The sequence below is a fragment of the Cetorhinus maximus genome, chromosome 6 (assembly GCF_964194155.1).
Source record: "Cetorhinus maximus chromosome 6, sCetMax3.hap1.1, whole genome shotgun sequence".
Classification (NCBI taxonomy): Eukaryota; Metazoa; Chordata; class Chondrichthyes; order Lamniformes; family Cetorhinidae; genus Cetorhinus; species Cetorhinus maximus.
In genome coordinates this window covers 71,096,014-71,122,042 of record NC_135884.1, presented here as the reverse complement: position 1 = coordinate 71,122,042, position 26,029 = coordinate 71,096,014, and the positions used below count along the sequence as shown (strand labels likewise).

Below are 26,029 nucleotides of genomic sequence, written 5' to 3'. Positions count from 1 at the left end.
GCATGCAGGTGCAGCAGGCAGTAAAGAAGGCAAATGATATGTTGGCCTTCATAGCCAGAGGATTCGAGTACAGGAACAGGGATGTCTTGCTGCAGTTGTACAGGGCCTTGGTGAGACCATACCTGGAATATTGTGTGCAGTTTTGGTCTCCTTATCTGAGGAAGGGTGTACTTGCTATAGAGGGAGTGCAGCGAAGGTTTACCCAACTGATTCCTGGGATGGTGGGACTGACATATGAGGAGAGATTGAGACAATTAGGATTATATTTGTTGGAGCTCAGAAGAATGAGGGGGTATCTCATAGAAGCCTATAAAATTCTAACAGAACTAGACAGGGTAGATGCAGGAAGGATAATTCCGATGGTGGAGGAGTCTAAAACCAGGGGTCACAGTCTGAGGATACGGGGTAGACCATTTAGGACTGAGATGAGGAGACATTTCTTCACCCAGAGAGTGGTGAGCCTGCGGAATTCATTACCACAGAAAGTAGTTGAGACCAAAACATTGTATGCTTTCAAGAAGGAGTTAGATATCGCTCTTGGGGCGAAAGGGATCAAACGATATGGGGAGAAAGCGGGAGCAGGCTATTGAGTTCGATGATCAGCCATGATCATAATGAATGGCGGAGCAGGCTCGAAGGGCCGAATGGCCTACTCCTGCTCCTAGTTTCTATGTAACTCCACTTTCCCATCCTATCCCCATATCCCATAATTCTCTTAGTACCCAAACATCTAGTACTTTCAGTCTTAAACATACTCATTGACTGATTATCTACGGTCCTCTGGAGATTTCCAAACATTCACAATCTTCTGAGGGAAAAAAATTCTACCAATCTCAGATCAAAATGGATATTCCCTTATCCTGAGACTATGCCCCTTAGTTTTAGACTCTTAGCCAGGGGAAATGGTTTCTCCACAACAATTTGTCAAACTCTCTAAGAATGTTATATGTTTCAATGAGATCACCTCTCATTCTTCTAAACCATGACACTATCATTCCATTCTACTAGAATATAGGCCAATTCTACGAATATGGATGCTGAATACATAAACAGGGGAGTCATGCTAAACCTTTCCAATCTCTAGTTAGCCTTCACCTGGAGCATTGTAGTCAGTTCCGGGAAACACACTTTAAGAATGATGTCAAGGGTGTAGAAGAGATTTACTAGAATGGTACCAGGGACGAGGGACTCCATTTATGGGGAGAGATTGTAAAAGTTGAGTTGTTCTGCTTAGAGCATGGAAGGTAGAGAGAAGATTTGATTGTGGTGTTCAAAATTATAAATGATTCTGATAGAGTAAGGAGAAGCTGTTTCCACTGACAGAAAAGTCAATAACCAAAGGATACAGATTCAAGGTGCTTAGCAAAAGAGCTCAGTGATCTGGAATGTACTGCTTGAAAGGGTGGTAGAAGTAGATTTAATAGTAACTTTATAAAGGAAATTGGATAAATGTTTGAAAGAGAAAAAAACAATTACAGGTAGATAGGCAAAGAAAAGGGGAAGAGGACTAATTGAAAAGTTTTTTCAAAGCGCCGGTGAAGATATTATGGGCCAAATTGTCTCCTGGGCCATGTTTCTCTATGATTTCCCACTCACATTTTCTCCCTCATCTTCCCCCCCACCCTACATCTTCCTTCTTCCACTTGTTTCCTCCATCCCTCCCTTTCCCATTTGCTTCCTCCCTCCCTCCCTTTCCCATTTGGTTCCTCCCTCTGTCTCCCACTTACTTTCCCCCTCCCTCTCCCACTCGCTCTCTCCCTCTCTCTCCTACTTGCTTCCTCTCTCATTCCACACTCATTCCTTCTCCAACTAGCTTTCTCCCTCCCTCTATCACTTACTTCCTCCCTCTCCCACTCACTTACTCCCTGTCTCACGCACTTCCTCCCTCCCTCTCCCACTTGCTTCCTCTCTATCCCATTCACACCCTGCCCCTGGCCTCTCACTCTCTCCTTCCCTCTCCCACTCACACTCCCCCCTTCCTCCCACACTCACTCTACCATTCACTACCTTTGTTCCTTCTTTTCCCTGGCTGAGAGTGTGGTGTCAGAAAGAGCAAATCAATTTCATGGGACACTGGCACCAATAGGAATAGGAAGGAACTGTACTATTGACATGGTCTCCACCTGAACCAAATTGGAAGCAATGCCCTGCAAAGGATGAATAGTTTGGTCACAAGTACTTTAAAGTTGTAATAGGAGAGGACTTAGTTGGAATAGGTTGTATAGATAATTGAGTGAAAATAAACAAAAGGGAAGATGGTGGAGTGACAGTCATAATTTGTGGTTTAGGCACTGCAGGTAAAGAGCGAACTAAAAGATGTAAATTAATAAACCAGGAGAGAGAAATAGGAAAAGGGTAAGTAAAAAAAGAGCAGAAGCGTTAGGGTGTGTGGCTCAAATAAGTGTTCTTTATACAAGTACACAGAGTGTAAGGAACAAATTGAATGAATTGGAGGCACAAATTCAACTTGGAGGGTATGACATGGTGACCACTACAGCAACATGGCTGCCAAAGAGTCAAGACTCAGAATTAAACATATCAGATTGCTCGAGGGGTTAAATAACCAACTCCTACCCCTATTTCCAATGTTTCTATATTCCTATAAAGCCTGCAGGAAAGGTAGAAAAATGGTAGAGGGGAAGGAGTAACCTTAATGATTAGGAATGAAATAAATTCAATGATATAAGAGGATGAAACAAGAGGCAAGCAGGTAGTGGAGACAACATGGGTAGCATTAAGCAGTTTAAAAACCATTAAGACTGCCGGGGGGCTGTATATAAACCCTCACGTAGGAGTTGTAAGGTGTTCTATAAATGTAAGTTGTTGTTGTAGTATTTAACATAATAAAATGTACCAAGGCGCTTCACAGGAACATTATAAAACAAAATATGATACCAAACCACATAAGAATATGCTAGGTCAAACGTTTGATCAAAGAGTTTTTAAGGAGTGTCTTAATGGTAGAAAATGAGGTTGAGAGATAGAGGTTTCGGGAAGGATTTTTAAAAATTATTTCATGGGTTTGGTCATCGCTGGCTAGGCCAGCATTTATTGTTCATTCCTAATTGCCCTTGAGACCACCTTGAATCACCACAGTCTATCTGGTGTTAGGAAGGGAGTTCCAGGATTTTGACCCAGAGACAGTGAAGGATGACGGTATAGTTCCAAGTGGCTTAGAAGAGAACTTGGCACTCCCATAAGTCTGTTGCCCTTGTTTTTCTAGACATTGGGGGTCATGGGTTTGAAGTTGCTGTCGAAGAAGGTTTGGCAAGTTGCTGCATTACATCTTGTATATAGTACAAACTGATGCCACTGTGTGTCAGTGGTGGAAGGAGTGAATGTTTAAGGTGATGGATAGGGTGCAGATCAAGTGGGTTCAGAGAGGTGGTCACGCCACAGAAAGGGAATGGGTGATTGCCAGGCAGTCCAAGAAAATTAGTGCAAGTGTCCCCTGGGGTCCTGCTCACCAGTTATTTTTCCGTTTTGGATACAGGTGAGGGCGTTGATTCCTCAGAGGAGTGTGGTCAGAGCCAAGTTTGTAGTGCCACAGGCAGCTCTGCTGTACAGCAGGGGAGAAAGAGGAAGGGAAGAGCAGTAGTAATATAGGGGATTCATTAGTTAGGGGAAACAGACGGGCGTTTCTGTGGCCATAGATGTGACACCAGGATGGTATGTTGCCTCCTTGGTGCCAGGGTCAAGGATGTCATGGAGCAGCTGCAGGACATTCTTCTGGGGGAGAGTGATCAGCCAGAGGTCGTGATCTACATTGGTACCAATGACTTAGCCAGGAAAGGGGATGAAGTCCTGAAAGCAGACTTTAGGGAGCTAGGAAGGAAATTGAAAAGCAGGATCACTAAAGCAGTAATCTCAGGATTATTCCCAGTCCAACGTGCAAGTGAGTATAGAAATAGGAGAATTGAGTGAATAAACACATGACTGCAAAGCTGGTGTAGGAGGGTATCAGATTTCTGAGGCATTGGGACCGGTTCTGGGGAAGGTGGGACCTTTACAAGCCGGACGGTCTACACCTCAACAGGACTGGGACGAATATCCTCACAGGGAGACTTGCTAGTGCTGTTGGTGGGGAGGGTTAAACTCGATTGGCAGGGGGCTGAGAACCTGAGAGCAAATTCAGGGAAGGGGAGGTGGAGAATTCATGAATGACTCTGAAAGGCAGAAGCAGCAGAGGTCAAAAAGTATACAACACAGGAATTTGGCAGTGTTAAAAGATAAATAAATGCAAGGAGCATAGTAAATAAAGCCAATGAGCTGAGAGCACAGATAGACACATGGCAGCATGGTATCATCGTCATAACGGAAACTTGGTTTATGGAGGGGTAAAAATGGCAGCTCAACATCCCTGGATATAGAGTTTTCAGGCAGGATAGGGATGGGGATAAAATCAGGTGGGGAGTGCAGCATTACTGGTTAAAGAATCAATTACAGCTGTAGGAGAGATGATATACTATATGAAGCATCAAATGAGGCCATATGGGTTAAGCTCAGAAATAAAAAAGGAGCAGCTAAACAGCCAGGCGTGTACTATAGACACCCAAATAGTGGAAGGAAGTTAGAAGAGCAAATATGTAGACAGATTTCTGAGTGCAAAATCAATAGGGCAGTAATCAGTTGGGCTATGAACAGTGTGAAGGGCAGAGAGGGCGCAAAATTCTTGAACTGCATTCAAGAGAACTTTTTTAGCCAGCACGTAACAAGCCCAATGAGACGGGGAGCAATTCTAGATTTAGTCTTAGGAAATGAAGCTGGGCAAGTGGATGAAGTAGCAGTGGGAGATCATTTTGGAGATAGTGACCATAATATAGTTAGATTTAGCATCATTATGGAAAAGAGCAAAGATAGAACAGGAATAAAAGTTGTAATTTGGGGAAGACATATTTTACAAAGCTGAGAAGTGAGCTGGCAAGAGTGGACTGGATACAGCTATTAGAAGGAAAAACTATGTTAAATCAGTGGGAAGCATTCAAGGGCGAGATTCTACAGGCACAGTGTAGACATGTCCCCGCAAAGAAAAAGGGTGGTACTGCCAAATCTAGAGCCCCCTGGTTATCCAGAAGCATACAGGCCAAGATAAAGCAGAAAAAAAAGCTTATTTCAGTCACAAAAGGCTTAATACTGTAGAAAGCCCAGAGGAGTATGGAAAGTACAGGGGTGAAATAAAAATGGAAATTATGAAAGTAATGAGAGGATACGAAAAAATATTGACAGATAGAATCAAAGAAAATCCTAAGATGTTTTACCAGTACATTAAGAGCAAGGGAATAACTAAGGAAAAGGTAAGCCCTATCTGAGATATACATAGTAACATGTGGGTTGTTGCAGAAGATGTGGGCAGGGTTCTCAATGAGTACTTTGTCTTTATCTTCACTAAAGAGAGGGATGATGCAGACATTGTAGTTAAAGGGTCTACGGAGGGATATAGACAGGTTAAATGAGTGGGCCAAAATGTGGCAGATGGAATATAATGTGGGAAAGTGTGAGGTTATGCACTTTGGCAGGAAGAATAGAGGAGCTGAATATTATTTAAATGGGGAAAGACTGAAGAAAGCTACAGCACAGAGGGATTTGTGGGTCCTCATGCATGAATCCCAGAAAGCTAGCATACAAGTTCAGCAGGTAATAGGTAAGGCAAATTTATTTTATGGCCTTTATTTCGAAGGGAATGGAATTCAAAAATAAGGAAGTCTTGCTAAAACTATACAAAGCACTTGTTAGAACACACCTAGAATATTGTGAACAGTTTTGGTCCCTTTATCTAAGGAAAGATATACTGGCTTTGGAGGCAGCCCAGAGAAGGTTCACTAGGTTGATCCCGGGGATGGAGGGATTTTCTTATGAGGAGAGGTTGAGTCGGTTGGGCCTGTACTCGGAATCACAGAATCACACAGTGCAGAAGAGGCCTTTCGGCCCATCAAGTCTGCTCCAACACGTGAGAAACACCTGACCTACCTACCTAATCCCATTTACCAGCACTTGGCCCATAGCCTTGAATGTTATGACGTGCCAAGTGCTCATCCAGGTACTTTTTAAAGGATGTGAGGCAACCTGCCTCCACCACCCTCCCAGGCAGTGCATTCCAGACCGTCACAACCCTCTGGGTAAAAAAGTTTTTCATAAACCTCCTGCCCCTCACCTTGAACTTATGCCCCCTTGTGACTGACCCTTCAACTAAGGGGAACAGCTGCTCCCTATCCACCCTGTCCATGCCCCTCATAATCTTGTACACCTCGATCAGGTCGCCCCTCAGTCTTCTCTGCTCCAATGAAAACAACCCAAGTCTATCCATCCTCTCTTCATAACTTAAATGTTTCATCCCAGGCAACATCCTGGTGAATCTCCTCTGCACACCCTCCAGTGCAATCACATCCTTCCCATAATGTGGCGACCAGAACTGCACACAGTACTCCAGCTGTGGCCTCACCAAGGTTCTATACAACTCCAACATGACCTCCCTACTTTTGTAATCTATGCCTCGATTCAGGGTTAAATTCCATCTGCCACTTATCTGTCCATTTGACCATCCTGTCTATATCTTCCTGTAGCCCAAGACACTCAACTTCACTGTTAACCACCCAGCCACTTGTGACATCCGCAAACTGACTAATCCTACCCCCCACATAGTCATCTATGTCGTTTATATAAATGACAAATAATAGGGGACCCAGCAGAGATCCCTGTGGTACGCCACTGGACACTGGCTTCCAGTCACTAAAGCATCCTTCTGTCATCACCCTCTATCTCCTACAACTAAGCCAATTTTGAATCCACCTTATCAAATTATCCTGTATCCCATGTGCATTTGCCTTCTTTATAAATTTCCCATGTGGGACCTTGTCAAAGGCTTTGCTGAAATCCATATAAACTACATCAACTACACTACCCTCATCTACACACCTGGTCACCTCATCAAAAAATTCAATCAAATTTGTTAGGCATGACCTCCCTCTGACAAAGCCATGCTGACTATCCCTGATCAAACCTTGCCTCTCCAAGTGGAGATAGATTTTCATCTTCAGAATTTTCTCCAATAGTTTCCCTACCACTGATGTGAGACTCACTGGCCTGTAGTTCCCTGGCTTATCTCTACAACCCTCATTAAATAGCGGAACTACATTGGCTGTTCTCCAGTCCTCTGGCACCTCCCCCGTAGCCAGAGAGGAATTAAAAATTTGGGTTAGAGCCCCTGCGATCTCCTCCCTTGCCTCCCTCAGCAGTCTGGGACACAAATCGTCCGGACCTGGAGATTTGTCCACTTTTAAGCCTGCCAACACCTCCAATACCTTGTCACTCCCTATATCAATTTGCTTAAGAACCTCGCAGTCTCTCTCCCCGAGTTCGATACCTTCATCTTCATTCTCTTGAGTGAAGATGGATATGAAGTATTCATTCGACACTCTAGCGATGTCATCTGGCTCCACCCATAGATTGCCCCCTTAAATATGGGTGGCATGATTGGGAAATTTGCAGATGACACAAAACTTGGCTGTGTAGTTGATAGTGAAGAGGATAGCTGTTGACTCCAGAATTATATCAATGATTTGGTTGAGTGGGCTGAGAAGTGGCCAATGGAATTCAATGCAGAAAAATGTGAGTTAATACATCTGGGGAGGGCAAGCAAAGCAAGGGAATACTCAATAAATGGGATGATATTGAGAGTGGTTGAGGAAGCGAGAGACCTTGGAGTGGATGTCCACAGGTTCTTGAAGGTGGCAGGACTGGTGGACAAGGTGATCAAGAAAGCATATGGAATGCTTTCCTTTATTGGGTGAGATATTGAATACAAAAGAAGGGATGTAATGATGGAACTGTATAAAACACTAGTTAGGCCAGAGCTGGAATTTTGCATACAGTTCTGGTCATCACAGGAAGGACATAATTTCTCTGGAGCGAGTGCAGAGGAGATTTACATGAATGTTGCCAGGGATTGAAATCTGCAGCTATGAGGAGAGATTGGATAGGCTAGGGTTGTTTTCCTCAGAACAGAGGAAGCTAAGGGGTCACCTAAAAAATTGTGAGGGGCCGAAATAGGGTAGACAGGAAAGACTTGTTTCCCCTAGCTGAGGGGTCAATTACCAGTGGGCACAGATTTAAAGCGATTGATAGAAAGATTAGAGGGGGCATGAGGAAAAACGTTCTCACCCAGAGGGTGATGAGCGTCTGGAATTCACTGCCTAATTTGCTGGCTGAGGCTGAAATGATCAACTCATTTAAAAGGCACCCAGATCTGCATCTGAAGTGCTGTAACCTGCAAGGCTACGGACCAGGTGCTGGAAAGTGGGATTTAAGTGTGCGGCTAGTTCCTTTGTTCCCTTTTTGGCCGGCACAGACATGATGGGCTGAATGGCCTCCTTCTGCACCGTAATTTTTCTATGGTTCTATGGGCTGCTTTGACCTGGACGGTGTCAAGCTTCTTGAGTGTTGTTGGAGCTTCACTCGTTCAGGCAAGTGGAGAGTATTTCGATCACACTCCTGACTTGTGTCATGTGGATGATGGACAGGCTTTTGATAGTCAGGGAATTCCCTGCTCTTGTAGCCCCCATTATTTATATGGCTAGCTCAGTTAAGTTTCTGGTCAATGGTAGCCCCCAGGATATTTGTGGTGGGGGATTCTGTGATGGTAATGCTGTTGAATGTCATCCCCCAATTTCTTCCTCCTCACCAGAAGGAGCCCAATTCACCAGCAGCTCCACATTACTTCACAAAAGTGCTCTTTTCATGTTCGAGCCTAGAGAGTAAAAGTTTGTTATCTATCTGATAACGGGGGATTGATTAGCTAAGCTAAATTAAATCTTCACCTTACTTCATGTCCACACATACACTTTAAAGAGGATTCATCCGATAGAAATCTGGAGTGAGAGTTGTGCCTAATCTTTCCCAAGGGCACTGAAGTCAATTTTATCCAATGAAAAATCTCTGTTAAGCTGATAATGCTGGTCTTATTGTTGGGAAGATATAATCATTTTCATAACGTTATTGGAATTTATCGTAGAGGTGTGTGTGTGGGGTTTAATTGAATTAAAGACAGCTAGTCTGAAGGCTTTGATGTAAGAAGAGAAACTAGGTAGGTAAACATGGGTGAAGTTTTAGAACGTGAGGTTTAAAGGGAACACTTGCATTTTTAAATAAACTAGAGTAATTTCAATTCAAAAGAGGGGGTGAAATGTTACACCTAGCCAGAAGAAGTTAAGAAACAGTATGTTTATTTTTCCCAAAGATTACTGGTAAAATTAGTACTATGATAAATTTTTATATAGATAACGTCCAACGACATAGTGAAACAATGGGAATTTGCATTCGATGGGGAAAATATGTATAAAGGAGTGAAGATTGTGTGTAAGGGCAGACATTTTAAGACCTAACACAAGTGTGAAAAGCCTCCAGCATCTAAGATGCTATCTGCAAGGGATCAAAGCTGAGAAAAACTCATTTGGAATTCAACTGTCTAGAGTGTGTGCTTTGCCTGGGTCTGGTTAAATTTATGTTGTTTTACTGTTGCCTTAACGGAGGTGTAACTGGGAGTTACATTAACAAGGGAAGCTAGGAGTTATCATGGTAGTAATTTGTAAACCTATATATGTGCTTAAAATCATTTTTTTCTTATTTAATAAAGTTTTAATTTTGTTTTATAAGAAACCTATAAGACTCGGTGGTCTTATTATTACTAAATTCAAGGCACGCATCTCGAAATATATATAAATTGCAAAACAGTTGTGGCAGTTGTTTCAAGTTTCCCTTTGGGATTTGAGCAGCTCAGCATTTACCATCAGCCATAACATTATCTAACCTTTACAGGAGCTCGGTCTGCTTTAGCTGAAAATTAAGAGAAATGTTTATTTTTTTCATTCAGAATTTTCTGTACTACAACAACAACAACTTGTATCGTTACGAAAAAATCTCAAGGTGCTTTGTAGGGGCATTATAAAACAAAATTTGATATGAGGAAATATTAGGTCAGATGACTGACGGGTTTGCCAAAGAGGTCATTTTTAAGCAGCATCTTAAAGAAGCAAAGCAAGGAAGAGAGGCAGAGAGATTTAGGGAGAGAATTTCAGAACTTAGATCCTAGGCAACCAAAGGCACTGCCACCAGTGGTGAAGGGATTAACATTGGGGATGCTGAAGACACCAGTATTAGATAAGCGCAGATATCTCAGAGAGTTTTGGGGCTGGAGGAGATTACAGAGATAGGGAAGGACAAGGCTAGCCATGCGGGGGTGGGGGGGGTGGTTGAAATAAGGCTGCTTGACCGGGTGCCAATGTAAGTCAATGAGCACAGAGGTGATAGGTTAACAGGTGTGAGTTAAGACATGGGCAGCAGAGTTTAGGATGACCTCAAGTTTATATAGAGTAGAATACAGTTACATTGCACTGTTTATTTTCTGTGTTACATAACATCCAGCATTATACACATGCAAAATATGTAGAAAGTATACATTAGTGCCCATTCTTGAATCTCTGAAGCTCATAAAGAATCATGAGCCAAATACACATTGTTTGCAGTTAGTTCACTAATACAATTTTCTCTGATTCATCAGACAGATGGGCATGGATTTAGTTCCCAGAAAGGACTTTGAAATGGTTGATCCAGAACAGCTAAGCGTGGCAGATCTCTACAAACTAGTAAGTATTTACTGCTGTTCAATTTGCTTGTGTGCAGCTTGGAAATTGCATCAGTCAGAAAGCCAAAAGCTCCAATTTACCACCTCTGTCTGTTCAGTGAAATGATTGTGACATTTCACCTGGTGTGTCTTTTCATTAACACATTGTGAAAGGCAGTCTAAGGGTTTTTAAAATAATCTGTGTATTGCGCTTAAGCTGGGTTCAGTAGTAGCTGAAGTCAGTGAAGAAATGTAAAACGTTCTATGATGGCTGGGTACTGTGAGGCCTACCCAGTAATTTCAATTTAAGGATATTCTGATTGTAGTTTATTTTCTTTCCCTTCTTTTCTGCTGACAGCAATTCTTGACAAATAGCTCTATTGCACCACTCATATCTTTATGACTGCTAATTGCTTTAAAGTTTAGGCATTAGTATGAAGAACCAAAGCTTGATTTTATCTGTGGTAGATGTTCCGTTAAGGAGGAACCATGGGCTTTCTGCACAGTAACAGTTTTAGGCACAGTGAATCAAGTTACAATAGTAAGTCTGGTCCATTTTTAAAAATATACACTGTGTAATCTGTTCATCTTTAATATGTTTTAATACGCCTTTCAGGGATAGCAGCATGACTTCACTAGAAGTGAAGCATGTCATGCGATCCATCCTTAGTTTCACTTTTACTTTTGAGCAGAGCACACACAAACAGCTCTGCTGCTAATGTCTTCAAGCTTTCTACCTTCGTATAAATATTCTCATCTGCCTAGTCTCAATAAATGAACGTGCAATGTGTTTACCCAATCCTTTATGAATGATTGGTGTCTTTATATCATTTTAACAAAACAACATGTACTCAGCTGTGGTCAAACAGTATGGCAGCAAGAATAAGTACAGGTACGACATGGTGAACAGCGTCAGATCATGCTACAAGGCATGAGGTAGCCCCGACATTCTGGTCAGACATCAAAGAAGTCGCAGCATCAAAGACTGTTGAAATCACAGCATGGTGACTGCACAGAAAAGTTTTGAAGACACAGTGCCAAGTTAGTGCTCAAATAAAGAACTGGTAAATAAGCGGATCCCTTGTGATGAGATTACAGCGCATAGCCCGTCAGTTCCGTGAGTAGGACAGTGCGTCGAAAGGACCAGCACAGTCAAGAAAGGTGAGTGACCAGGGTGTGGGCCCGATCAATAGCGGTCAAAAGGAAAGTCAAACAAAAATTTTTTAAAACCATCATAAAATTCGGGCCAGAGAAGGTTGAGATTATAATGGGCGGCGCTTTGGAAAAGGGGAGGAGATGGTGTAGTGGTATTGTCATGCTAGTAATCCAGAGATCCAGGTTAATGCTCTAGGGACCTAGGTTCAAACCCCACCATGGCAGATAGTGGAATTTGAATTCAATAAAAATCTGGAATGAAAAGTCTGATGCTGATTGTTGTAAAAACCTATCTGGCTCACTAATGTCCTTTAGGGAAGGAAACATGCCATCCTTACCTGGTCTGACCTATATCCGATTCCAGACCCACAGCAATGTGGTTGACTTTTGAATGCCCTCTGAAATAGCCGAGCAAGCCACTCAGTTGTATCAAACCACTAAACAGTCAATAAAAAGGAATGAAACCGGACAGACCACCCGGCATCGACCTAGGCATCGGAAACGACAACAGCAAACTCAACCCTGTCGACCCTGCAAAGTCCTCCTCACTAACATCTGGGTTTAGTGCCAAAATTGGGAGAGCTGTCTCACAGACCAATCAAGCAACAGCCTGACTTGGTAATCCTCACTGGATCATATCTTACAAATAATGTCCCAGACATTATTCCATCATCATCCCACTAGCAGGACAGACCCAGCAGAGGTGGCGGCACAGTGATATACAGTAGGGAGAGAGTGGCCCTGGGAGTCCTCAACATTGACTCCATACCCCATGAAGTCTCATGGCATCAGGTCAAATATGGGCACGGAAACCTCCTGCTGATTACCACGTACTGCCCTCCCTCAGCTGATGAATCAGTGCTCCTCCATGTTGAACACCACTTGGAGCAAGCACTGAGGGTGGAAAGGGCACAGAATGTACTCAGGGTTGGGGACTTCAATGTCCATCACCAAGAGTGGCTCGGTAGCACCACTACTGACTCAGCTGGCCGAGTCTTAAAGGACATAGCTGCTAGACTGGGTCTGCGGCAGGTGGTGGGGGAACCAACAAGAGGGGAAAGTATACTTGACTTCATCTCACCAGCCTGCCTGCCACAGATGTATTTGTCCATGACAGTATCAGTAGGAGTGACCATGGCACGGTCGTTATGGAGATGAAGTCCTTCCTTCACATTCAGGATACCCTCCATCATGTGTGGCACTACCATCGTGCTGAATGGGATAGATTTCAAGCAGACCGAGCAACTCAAGATTGGGCACCCATGAGATGCTGTGGGCCATCAGCAGCAGCGGAATTGTACTCAAACAAAATCTATACTCGTGGCCTGGCATATCCCCATCCACCTTTACCATCAAGCCAGGGGATCAACTCTGGCTCAATGAAGAGTGCAAGAGGTCATGCCAGGAGCAGCATCAGGCATTCCTAAAAATGAGGTGTCAACCTGGTGAAGCTATAACACAGGACTACTTGCATGCCAAACAGCATAAGCAGCAAGTGACAGACAGAGCTAAGCGATCCCACAACCAACATCCTGACACATCCAGTCGCGAATGGTGGTGGACAATTAAACAACTCACTAGAGGAGGAGGCTCCACAAATATCCCCATCCTCAATGATGGAGGAGCCAAGCACATCAGTGCAAAAGATAAGGCTGAAATATTTGCTACAATCTTCAGCCGGGAGTGCCGAGCGGATGATCCATCTCAGCCTCCTCCGGAGGTCCCCAGCATCACAGATGCCAGTCTTCAGCCAATCCAATTCTCTCCACATGATATCAAGAAACGCCTGAAGGCACTGGATACTGCAAAGGCTATGGGCCCTGACAATATTCCGGCAATAGTACTGAACACTTGTGCTCGAGAACTTGCTGTGCCCCTAGCCAAACTGTTCTAGTACAGCACTGGCATCTACCCGGTTCTTTGGAAAATTGCCCAGGTATGTCCTGTACAAAAAAAGCACAACAAATCCAACCCGGTCAATTGCTGCCCCATCAGTCTACTCTCAATCATCAGTAAAGTAATGGAAGGGGTCATCAGCAGTGCTATCAAGCATCCCTTGCTTAGCAATAACCTGCTTACTGACGCCCAGTTTGGGTCCCGCCAGGGCCACTCAGCTCCTGACCTCATTACAACCTAATGAGCTAAACTCCCAAGGTGAGGTGAGAGTGACTGTCCTTGACATCAAGGCAACATTTGACCAAGTGTGGCATCAAGGAGCCCTAGCAAAACTGGAGTCAATGGGAATCGGGAAAATCTCTCCACTGGTTGGAGTAATACCTAGCACAAAAGTAGGTGGTTGAGGTTGTTGGAGGTCAGTCATGTCAGCTCCAGGACATCACTACAGGAGTTCCTCAGGGTAGTGTCCTCAGCCCAACCATCTTCAGCTGCTTTATCAATGACTTTCCTTCCATCATAAGGTCAGATGAAAATTGCACAATGTTCAGTACCATTCACGATTCCTTGGATACTGATGCAATCCATGTCTCAATGCAGCAAGACCCGGACAATATCCAGGGCTTGGGCTGACAAGTGGCAAGTAACATTTGTGCCACACAAGTGTCAGGCAATGACCATCTCTAACAAGAAAGAATCTAAGCATCACTCCTTGACGTTCAATGGCATTACCATCACTGGATCCCCCACTATCAACATCCTGGGGGTTACCATTGACCAGAAACTGAACTAGACTAGCCATATAGATACTGTGGCTGCAAGAGCAGTTCAGAGGCTAGGAATGCTGCAATGAGCCTGACTCCCCAAAGCCTGTCCATCATCTACAAAGCGCAAGTCAGGAGTGTGATGGAATACTCCCCACTTGCCTGGATGAGTGCAGCTCCCATAACACTCAAGAAGCTTGACACCATCCTGGACAAAGCAGCCCACTTGATTGGCAAAACCCACAGGCACTACCATTTAGAAGGACAAGGGCAGCAGATAGGTGGGAATGCCACCACTTGGAAGTCCCCCTCTAAGTAACTCACCATCCTGACTTGGAAATATATTGTCGTTCCTTCACTGTTGCTGGGTTAAAATCATGGAACTTCCTTCCTAACAGCTCTGTAGGTGTACCTACACCTCATGGATTGCAACAGCTCAAGAAGGCAGTTCACCACCACATTCTCAAGGGCAACTAGGAATGCGCAATAAATGCCAGCCCAACCAGCGAAGCCCACATTCCATGAATGAATTTTAAAAAGCGTACGAAAGCGACTACAATGACACTCATCCCAGGTACTATAGGAGAAGGAAGGTCAAAGGAATATTTTCAAAATGTCCACGAAATTCCCCAGATTGAATTGGGATGCAGCTGACCTACTATCCAAATTCAAAAAGGCCCCAACTTCCATGGAGTGGCAATCAGAATCAGATTACCACTCCATTCCTACTTACCTGTGAATGAAGGCACTTTTTATTTCTCCAGAATCAGGCTGGGCGAGAACAGTGTACTGCAGTGTGTTACCGAGGCCTTGTGTTGATGGCAGCTGAGTCAGAGATAAGGAAGCCTCACCCCCTTTTTTTACTGTACTAGCTACCTTAAAGCAGGTAGGTTTAAAGGTCCAGCCACTTTGAGAAGCCAGGGAGATGGCACGTTTGTAAGGCAAGTGGGATGGTGGGATTGTGTGGTCAGGGTGGGGCCAGGTGGTTGGGGGTGTGTGGATCAGAGAGTCAGGGAGGTTTGGCTGTTGGGGGGATCGGGGATCAGATGGCTGGGGGTTTTGGGTGGTCAGTGAGGGGGTTAGGTGGTCAGTGTAGGGGGTGGTCAGAGGAGCTGGTGGGTTGGTCGGGGGGGCTGGTCAGTGGGGGTTAGGGTTAGATGGTCAGTGGGTGGGGGTCAGGTAGTCAGTGGGTGGGGTGGGGGTTGGGTGGTCAGTGGGATGGTGGGGGTTGGCTGGTCAGTGGGGGTTCAGGTGGTAGGGGGGTTGTCAGTGCAGGAGTCAGGTGGTTGGGAGCATGGTCAGTGGGGGCAGTCAGTTGGGGTTGGGGGTGTGGTCAGTGGTAGATGTGGGGAGGGGAGGGCAGTCGGGACCCTGTGGGGTGTTGGGGGGGCTAGTCAGGGGGTCCCATGGGGAACTGGGATTGGGGGGTAGCCGGGGCGTCCCGTTGGGGTGTCAGAGGAGTGGAGGGGATCCCCATGGGGGATCAGGGGGTGGTCGTCGGGGGTCCCATGGTGTGTCGGGAGAGTGAGTGGGGTCTCCTTGGGAATCAGGGAGGTAGTCAGGGGTCCCATGGGAGACCGGGGAGCGGGGGGAGTCCCATGGGGATCGGTGTGTCCTGTTGGAGTCTGGGGTTGGAAGGTTGTGGGCTGTGGTCATCGCGGGGGGGTTCCCATAGTGGGTTGGAAGGGTGGGGGTACTCCCGTGGGGGATTGGGGAGGGTCAGTATTATAGTTACCCAGATCTTTTTCTGGGTAACTATTATTGTAATCCAGTCAGAACCATCCGAAGTTTGCAATTATGTCAAAGTTTGGATGGTTCCCATTGCAGGGCAATTGCCCAATAGATGTTTGAAATTCCATTGGGGAATTGCCATGCAATCCTTATCTGGGGGCTTCTGAGGTGGAGGGAGTTCCCCAGTGCACCTTTGGGGTAACCCTCCCTAGTTATGATGCCCCGGAGCTTAGAAGTTACGGACAAAATGTTTAAACAGTGTACAGAACTATGGTTTCTTGATTCAGGCTTGTCTGAACCAGACAAAGAAGCCATGAAAATTCACCTAACAATTGGGAATTAAGGTCTACACAGGCTGGACATAGCATTAACAGCAGAAGGGCTAAAGGATCCCCAAAAGATATGGACTACATTGGAACACCAGTTCAGAATCAGGTTAAACTTCCGTATTCATCAGCTGGAATTCATGTCATTTGATCACCAGCCTACAGATTCCATTGACCGCTTTGTTCGCAGATGCAGAGAAAAGTATGTAGTCTGATTTTTTTTGATCGCAGAACTAGCAGACAGAATTGTTGAGTTGGTGATCGCATCCACTCCCATGGAAGTGTTCCAGAAAGACCTGCTAGACAAGTCCAAGATGTATAGCATCGAAGAACTACTCAAGGATGGACGTAAGTACGAAGCAATCCTCGTTCAACAAAGCTTACAGTTCCAAAGTACAACCCCAATTGTTGACACACTTGCTATAACACCCAAACATAGCAAGATGTGTGGAAGGTGTGGCCTTCTGCATGCACCAAGGAAACGCCCAGATTTTCAACAATTCTGCAAGACACGTGGCTGAAAGGGCCACTGGCAGTGGCAGTGCACTGGAGCAAAGGCTGATGCAGCTACAGAGAGCTGTGCACTGATCCAAACAAACCATGCACAATGGGTACCTTCAATCAATAAGAATGACCATCCTGTATCCCATAAGAAACATGTACATGAGGTAATTGACCACCAGAAAATGACAATGCTGTGCACAACAAGACGAAGAGCGGTGAACACAGGCTTCACACTGTCAATCTTTTGGAAAACATAAATACTGTCACACCATCTGAAGTATTTGCCAAGATTCAAATTATCTGCCTCCTAAAAAGTTGACAACTATACATTATTGGCCAAGATTGACACAGGGGCAAGTGCCAACATATTACCCCTGCGAATTCTAAAAGACATGTATCCACAGACATGGAAGGCCATAGCGAAACCTACTGCTGTGAAACTTTCAGTGTACAATGGTTCATTTGTTCCATATGCAGGATCCGTAGTCCTGGAGTGCAAGTACAATCAATCCTCCTAGGTGCCGCAATTGTTCTACATAGTGAAAACTAAAGGCTCGACAATTACAGGTATACCGGCATGCCATGACCCTGCACTAGTGACAATCCATGGAATCAGTCAGACATCAGATGGCAGAACAACCTCAGAAACTACTGCTATTACCTTAGTTCGCGACCTAACATTGAAATATCCAGAATGATTCGACAAAATTGACAGTTTCAAAGAAGCTGCAATGTTACACTTGCAAGAGGATGCAAGTCCATCAACTGACCTGGTACATTTTGCGCAACACAAATGTCAGCAGCTACAAGAAGAAACGGCAAAAGATTCTACACTACAGAAACTGGAAAACCATCATTGAAGGATGGCCTGATTCAATTCGGCATGTCCACGAACACAGGAGACCATTTTGGCCTAACCGGAACAAGCTAGGGACCTCCTGGGTAGTCATTTTCAAAGGCAGGCTGGTCATCATACCAGAATCTTTATGACCTGATGGTCTTCAACAATTTCATCACTTACACATGGGCATAGACTGGATAAGAAGACTCGCAAGAGAGAGAGCCTATTGGCTGGGTATGAACAATGACAGTGAAGTCATCATCAAGAAGTACGAGGCATGTCAAGAGCATGTGCCAGGTCAGCATAACAAACCACTGACTCCACATGAAGTTCCTATCCATCCTTGGTCCAAAATTGCACCTGACTTCTTTCACGTCCATGGTTCTGACTTAATCTTCATCGTCGACCACTTTACCAAGTACCCCATAATTTGGCAATTGCGCAATATGTTAAGCACAACTGTCACGCACACTCTAAGTGCTATTTTAAGTTTATTTGGTGTGCCTAAAGAGATCATTATGGATAGCAGTCTGCAATTCATTGGTAAGCCATTTTAGGATATGTGTAAGAAGTGGAGTATCGATCACACTACTTCTCCGCATTAGCCTAGATCCTATATACCATAATCTTAAGTATGTTGTCGTCAAAGACGACAACCTTTGTTAGATCAGATGCCTCCTTTCTAAGCTTCACTTTCTACACACTTTTCTCATAGTTATACCCCTGATGCTGGAATTACACAGGAACAGGAGGAGGCCGTTCAATGCCAAGGCTGTTACACCATTCAGTTGGATCATGGCTGACATGTGTCTTTTATCTTCTTCACCTGTTGCCTAGCAAACATCTATCAATCTGAATTTTGAAATTTTCAATTGACCTAGCCTCAACAGCTTTGGGAGGAGAGAGCTCTAGATATCCATTACCCTTTCTATGAAGAGGTTCTTCCTCATATCATTCCTGAATGGCCTATCTCTAATTTTGAGGTTATGCACCCTTGTTCTGATCTCCCTCACCACAGGAAATAGTTTCTCTCAACTCCTTTAATCATCGTAAACACTTGAATTAGATTACTCCTTAACCTTTACTCAAGGGAACACAAGCCTAGTCTAGGCACTCTGTCCTCATAAATTGACCGTTTTAGCCCTGTTATCTTTCTAGAGAGTCTGTGTTGCACGCACTCCAAAGCCAATATATCCTTCCTAAGCTGTGGTGCCCAGAACTGAATCGTGGTCTTTTAGATGAGACGAGGAGACTCTGAAATGCAGTAGGTGGTCTTTTAAATCACCTCCTATCTGTGCAAGAAGTTAACCTAAAATTAATGATCCATCCAGCTATTTTTTGTTCAGTAAGCATATGAAGAATTACTGAACCAAGACATAACGTTGTAGTTGAAATGGAAATCAGCTATCATCTAATTCAATGGCAGAACAGGCTTGAGGGGCTGAATGGTCTATTCTTGTTCCTACTTCCTGTCGGAGGTCTCGAGCTGGCCACATGGTTATAACTTCCGTGCACACCACATGGTGATAGAACCACCCACCGCTGGGCTGATACCAGCGACGGCGTGATGAGGCCCTTAAGTTGACATTAATTGGCCACTTAAGGGCCTCAATTGGTGCCAGAATGGGAAGGTCGACCATGGCTCTTCCCACCTATCCTGGTTGTTATGCACCAGCTTTCCCTGTCTACAGCCTCTTATTTCCATGCCCATTGGTCAATGTCAGCCAGAGAGAGCTGTCTTTTCAGTTGGTCTTTAAAGTGCTTGCCAGGTGCACCTCAATCTCACTTACCAGAGCAAAGTTCACCATAAAGTACTGCTTTTGGCATTCTGGATTCCTCCATGCGTGACACATGTACTGCCCAGTCACAAGAGAATGCATTCAGTGCTGGGAAGACTGGTTCTGTTGAGGACTTCATTGCTTGTGATGTAGTCCTGCCATCTAATGTTCGTGGTGGATCAAAGACAGGGTTGATGGAAGCACTTCAGTCACATTCGTTTTCTGTGCAGAACCCATGATTCTGATGCACATAATAGAGTAGTGATGACAACCAACTATGTATAATTGTGTTCAGAGATGTGTCGTGAATGGTTTCAGCAAAAATGCTTTGAGAGACGGCCAAAGGAGCTGTTAGCCTTGGACAGTCAATTGCCTGTGTCCTTGTTGACAGTAGCATCATTTGAGATAATGCATACTTGATAGGTACTCTGACCTACTGCATTGAGGTTGCTGCTGATCTGTGGTGGATTATAATTTCCTTGGGGCCTTGATGAAACAGCACTTCCATTTTCTTTAGGCTAATAGCAAGGCTGCATTACCTCCTCCGTATATGCCAGAAGGGCGCAATTGCCAGCTCAATGATATGCTCTTCTGTGGCTTTGGTATGTGCTAGTAGTTGCAGGTTTAAGAGGCAGCTGTCTGTTTGGAAGCAAATGTATCTGCCCTCTGCCAAGTCTGCCTTTTTCTCTTGAAGCATCCTACTGAAGAAAATAGAAGATAGGGAAGCTGTCTGGGAGGGCTGTATTCTGCTTGATCTGACATTTCTGGACTTTGTGTAATTGATAGAGAATGGTGAGCAGCCTTGGAGGGCTCCTTATCCTAAATAGAATCTTTTATATTCATTCATGGGATGTGGGCATCACTGGCTAGGCCAGCATTTATTGCCCATCCCTAATTGCCCTTGTTAAGAGTCAGCCACATTGCTGTGGGCCTGGAGTCACATGTAGCCAGGTAAGGACAGCAGATTTCTTTCCCTAAAGGACATTAGTGAACCAGATGGGTTTTTTTTTAATGACAATCAGCAATGATTGTGTGGTCATCATCAGACTCTTAATTCCAGAATTTTATTGTATTGAAATGTCATCATCTGCTGTGGTGGGATTCGAACCCAGGGTCCCCAGAGCATTACCCTGGGCCTCTGGAATGCTAGTCTAGTGACAATACCACTATGCCACTGCCTCCCCAGAGTCCATCCCTGCTGACTGTATTGAATGCCTTGGTGAAATCTACACCACTGCACAATTAAAGTTACCTAAAGCCCCCTGAATGGATGGGATTCTAGCTGAGGTCTATTATCTGTGAGGGAATCTGTGTTTTTAAATGTAATTTGTATTTTTTGAGGTAGACTCAAACTAAAACTAAACTGCAAAGGGAAACAGAAAGGGAAACAGACCAAGTAAACATAGAAAGGAAACTGACCCTCCCAGCTTCCAAGGAAATAAAAACAAACTGAGGTTTGGAAACCAAGCTTTTTGGGCAAACTGATCCTTGTTAAAAATATATATACACAGATCAGTCCAAGCTGAGCAGTACAACTTGATGTACAGGTAAACTGAGGAAGACTGAAGAAGGCAGTGTCCAGATGAAAAGCTGAAAATAAGTTGCTGCAACTGTTTCTGTTACTTGAAGATAATATTGGTGGATCTACACCATCCAGACCAAGTTAAGCAGGTTCTGCAGACCTGTACCATTTTGTGGTGAAGACAGTGCCCGTGAAACTCTGGTTGCTTGTGCACTGCTGTCGATTGGGGATCAGACTAACTCCCAGGAAGATATGAACTGAAATTGTTTGTCAGGAAGACAGAATTTGAAGGGCTTTGGTTCAGCAGTCCATTCAGAACTTAATGATCACCCACAGTCACAATTTGTAAGGTCTGTCTTCGTTGTATCTGCCATTTAAGGTGCAATTTATAGTTCATATTCGACCACAATTTGTCTGTGAATTCATGTTTAAAATTCTGGATGTTAGAGTGTCAGATAGATAGTATTTAATGTTTACTTTGTTGACTCTTGTATAGTAAAGAGTCTTCTGTATTAAACTCTGAAATATTGTGGCTTTATTCTTTTAGTAAATAACTGGGATTTTGAATTTCGTCTATTTTAAAAATAAAAGTTACTGGTCTCTACCGAGATTGTAACAAACCAGGGAGGAGATTTGATCCTTGCAGGGCTTACAGATCTCTTCACAGATTGATGGGAGAAAGGAACAGTGCATCTGGACCTTCTACATAAGCAAGGGAGAGCTGACCTGGAATACATCACAGAATCGTCAGAAAATGGGCAAAGCATTAACATTTTCAGCAGTTTTATAAATGCCAACAGAATTTTGGGTTTTCTGAAAAGGGCCAATCTGTATGAGTAAAGAAATAGAGGTAAATTTGTGCGAAACATCAGTTGGACCAGTTAGAGTGCTGTGCACAGTTTTGAGAACTTCATTATAAAAAGGGTATCAAAGCAATAGAAAGTACGCAGTGCAAATTCACTAGAATGATTCCAGAGTTGGGAAACTATAGTTATGAAGAGCAATGCAAGAAAGTGTGACTATTTCTGCTGAAAGCATAGAAGGGTAAGAGAAGATTTAATAGAGGTTTTTAAAACTATGAAATGTTTGAATGGCATGAACAAGGAAAAACGAATTCCTATGTTCAAGGAACTAGACGGAAATATCATCGATTTAAATCATCACTGAGAGTAAGGGAAGTTAGAAAAAATTTCTTCATGCTAAAGGTCACTGGAGCAGAGAACGTGTTGGAACAGGTTGAGGTAGAGACATTAAGGGAAAATGGATAACTACTTGTAACAGAAGGAAATATAGAACAAGAAGACACAGTGCAGCAGTGGAATTGGTTTTTTTTACTCAACAAAGTTACTTTGTTTTCTTCTTGAGTCTTCTGCCCAGAAAGGTCTGACCATTGGGGCGCCATCTCCACCACAGGTATGCAAATCCACCCCAGTCAGAACAGGGATCAAACCCTGTGCTTCGGTAACAGTGTGGTCCACACCAGCCAACTGAGCCAACAACACCCAACCCCCAAAGAGTCAAAGTTGCTGTGGCATCACACTCTTTTAGGTGTATTTTGTAGTCCAGAGCTATGAATAGTGACGGTAGAGGCTCCAAATATTTTCCAACACATAGATGATCAGAAATCTTACCCACTCTTACCGCCTGTCATTGGCGTATGTTGGAAGGATTTGCAGATTCATACTAGGCCTGTTTGGTGGTGTTACAAATGGACCTTCCTTGACTATCCAAGTTCCTGGAGTGGGACTTGAACCCAGAGCTTCTGACTCAGAGGCAGAAACTCTACCCACTGTGTGACACTCCTCCTTACTTTACAAAATAGCCAACACAATTCAGTCAAATGGCTTCTAGTGGTGTGAACTACATGACCAAATAAAGCACCCATGCTAGGGCTGTAGAAACTGTCTTATGGTTCAAACATGGACAAAAGAGCTGAACTCCACAAGTGAGGTGAAAGTCACTGCCCTTGACATCAAGGCAGCATTTGACCGAGTATGGTATCAAGGAGCCCTAGCAAAACTGGAGTCAGTGGGAATCGGGGAAAACTCCCTGCTGGTTGGAGTCATACGCAGCACAAAGAATGTGGTTGTGGGTGTTGGAGATCAATCTTCTCAGTTCCAGGGCAACGCTGCAGGAGTTCTTCAGGGTAGTGTCCTAGACCAAACCATCTTCAGCTACTTAATCAATGACCTTCCTTCTATCATAAGGTCAGAAGTGAGATGTTCGCTGATGATTGCACAATGTTCAGCACCATTTGCGAGTCCTCAGAAGCTAAAGCAGTCCATGTCCAAATGCAGCAAGACCTGGACAATGTCTAGGTTTAGGCTGACAAGTGGCAAGTGCCAGGCAATGATCATCTCCAACTAGAGAGAATCTAACCATCGATCCTTCACATTCAATAGCATTGCCATTACTGAATCCCCTGCAAGCAACATCCTGGGGTTTACCATTGACTAGAAACTGAACTGGACCAGCCATATAAATTCTGTGGCTATAGGAGCAGGTCAGAGGCTAGGAATCCTATGGCGAGTAACTCACCTCTTGACTCCCCAAAGCCTGTCTACAAGGCACAGGTCCTGAGTGTGATGGAATACTCTCCACTTGCCTGGATGAGTACAGCTCTAACAACACTCAAGAAGCTTGATACTATCTGGGACAAAGCAGCCCGCTTGATTGGCACCCCATCAACATTCACTCCCTCCACCACCGACGCATAGTGGCAGCAATGTGTACCATCTACAAGGTGCACTGCAGCAACTCCTTCCACAGCACCTTCCAAACCCACAACTGTTACCATTTAGAAGGACAAGGGCAGCAGACACATGGGAACACCACTACCTGGAGGTTCCCCCTCAAGCCATACACCATCCTTACTTGGAAATATATTGCCTTTCCTTCACTGCCACTGGGTCAAAATTCTGGAACTCCCTTCCCAACAACACTGTGGGTATACCTATACCACCTGGACTGCAGTGGTTTAAGAAGACAGCTCACCACCACCACCTCAAGGGCAATAAATGCTGGCCTAGCCAACGATGCCCACATTCCATGAATAAATAAAAAAAAGTGTAATCCTGCAATTCAAAAAGGAAATGGTGAATCATGTAGCACATTAATGTTAATGAGGAAACCCACAGCTGATGCCTTTAAAGCTGATAAAACTGCATGAAAATAAACATTCCAGCTGCATTGCAAATTGACATTACTGTATAATGCAGATAAAAGACAAGCAGAAAACAGAGGAAGCTTGTTGGAGGAACATTGAGTGGTGGGATCTTCAGAGATCTGTCCTAGCTCTTTGTTTGTATCACTGAATTAAATTGAGTAACTCTAATAATATATTATCTGATAACCTGTGTAAGGGAAAATGATGTCACTCAATATGATTCTGATGAATTAGGTAAGTGGAGCAAAAAATGTCAGGTGGCATTTAACATGAATAAATGTCAATGTAACACCCATTGGCAAAGGAAAGTGGCTATCCACTGAAAATATTTGACCAGTGCAGAGTTAGTTTCACAAAAACAAAACATACTGTCAGTTCTAACAAAGGATCAACACCTGAAATGATAATGGGCCTGAACTTCCTCAGAGTGGCAACCAGTGCAAGATTGCCACTCCACTCCTAGTTTTTGACTTGATTTTTCTCTTTTCCATTCTGTCTCGCCCGACCTTCTGAATCAGGCCGGGTGAGATCCAAGTAGTGCAGCACGTCCCTGGGACCATGCGTCGAAGGGCAGCTCTGATGAAGGGAGGGAGTCCACGCCCCCTTTTTGTTGACTTGGAAATACCTCGCTGTTCCTTCACTGTCGCTGGGTCAAACTCCTTGAAATCCCTCCCTAACAGCATTGTGGGTGTAACTACACCACATAGACTGCAGCAGTTAACAGCACTAGCTCCTGTGGTGGTGTGGGTGGTGGGGGGGTGGGGGGGGGTGGTATAAGTCAAGCATTGGGCCTTGGGGGTGGGTGTCGGCCATCGTAGGAGGTGGGTAGTTGTGAGTGTTGGGCCTCGGGGGAGGAGATGTGGGTGTCAGGCCTCAGCGAGGTGGGGGGGGTGGCGGAGGTTTGTCAGGCCTTAGTGGAAGGGGGGGTGTGGATATCATTCCTCGAGGGAGGGGAGATGTGGGTGTTGGGCCTCGTTGGGGGTGGGGGGGGCAGGGGCGGTGGGGTTGGTGTGGGTTTCGGGCCACGGGGGTGGGTGTGGGGCCACGGGGGTGGGTGTTGGTGTGGGGCCACGGGGGTGGATGTGGGTGTTGGGCCTCAGGGTGTAGGGGGCGGTCGGTTCAGGTTGGGATGTTGGGCCTTGGGGGAGGGTGTCAGGTTGTGTCTGGTCCCAGGTGTGATGGGGCTGTTGGGTCGGATTGGGCCTCAGGGTTGGGGAGTGGTGTTGTCAGGTTGGGTTGGGCCTCGGGGTGTGGGAGGATGTTGGGCCTCGGAGTGGGAGGTGGTCATATCGGGCCTGGGGGGTGTGGTGCTGGGTCAGGTCTGGCGGGGTGGGTGTGAGGGAGGAGATGAGTCCCTGTGGGGGCGGGGGAATCTTGTGGGTTAGGAAGTTCCTGTCAGAGGATATAGTCCTTGGGGGTGGGGGTAGTTGGAGGGTTGGGGGGGGGGGGGTGACCTCTGTGGGGAGTCCTGTGGTGGGGGGGAGTATACAGGAGTGCGGGGGGAGTCCTGTGGGTCTGTACAATAGTTACTCAGAAGTTAGAAGAGGTTTTAATTCTTTTAACTTTTTCTAGGTGACAATTGATGTGATATAGTCAGAACCATCTGAAGTTTGCTCTTCCAGGAAATTGTCATGCAAACCTTACCTGTGAACTTCCGAAGGTGATTCCCCAGTGCAATTTTGGGATACCCCCCGCCAATATGATGCCCTGGAGCTCAGAAGTAACGCCCCAATG

The 26,029-nt window shown here is 44.9% G+C and overlaps 1 protein-coding gene across 1 annotated transcript in view; it reads left to right on the top strand.

The window, feature by feature from the left end:
• dock3 (dedicator of cytokinesis 3) overlaps nt 1-26,029 on the top strand; it is a 1,472,428-nt gene that overhangs the window by 631,570 nt on the left and 814,829 nt on the right. The window contains exon 7 of the mRNA XM_078543841.1: nt 10,553-10,637. Coding sequence (XP_078399967.1) covers nt 10,553-10,637 — 85 coding nt within the window. The remainder of the gene's footprint in view (nt 1-10,552; nt 10,638-26,029) is intronic.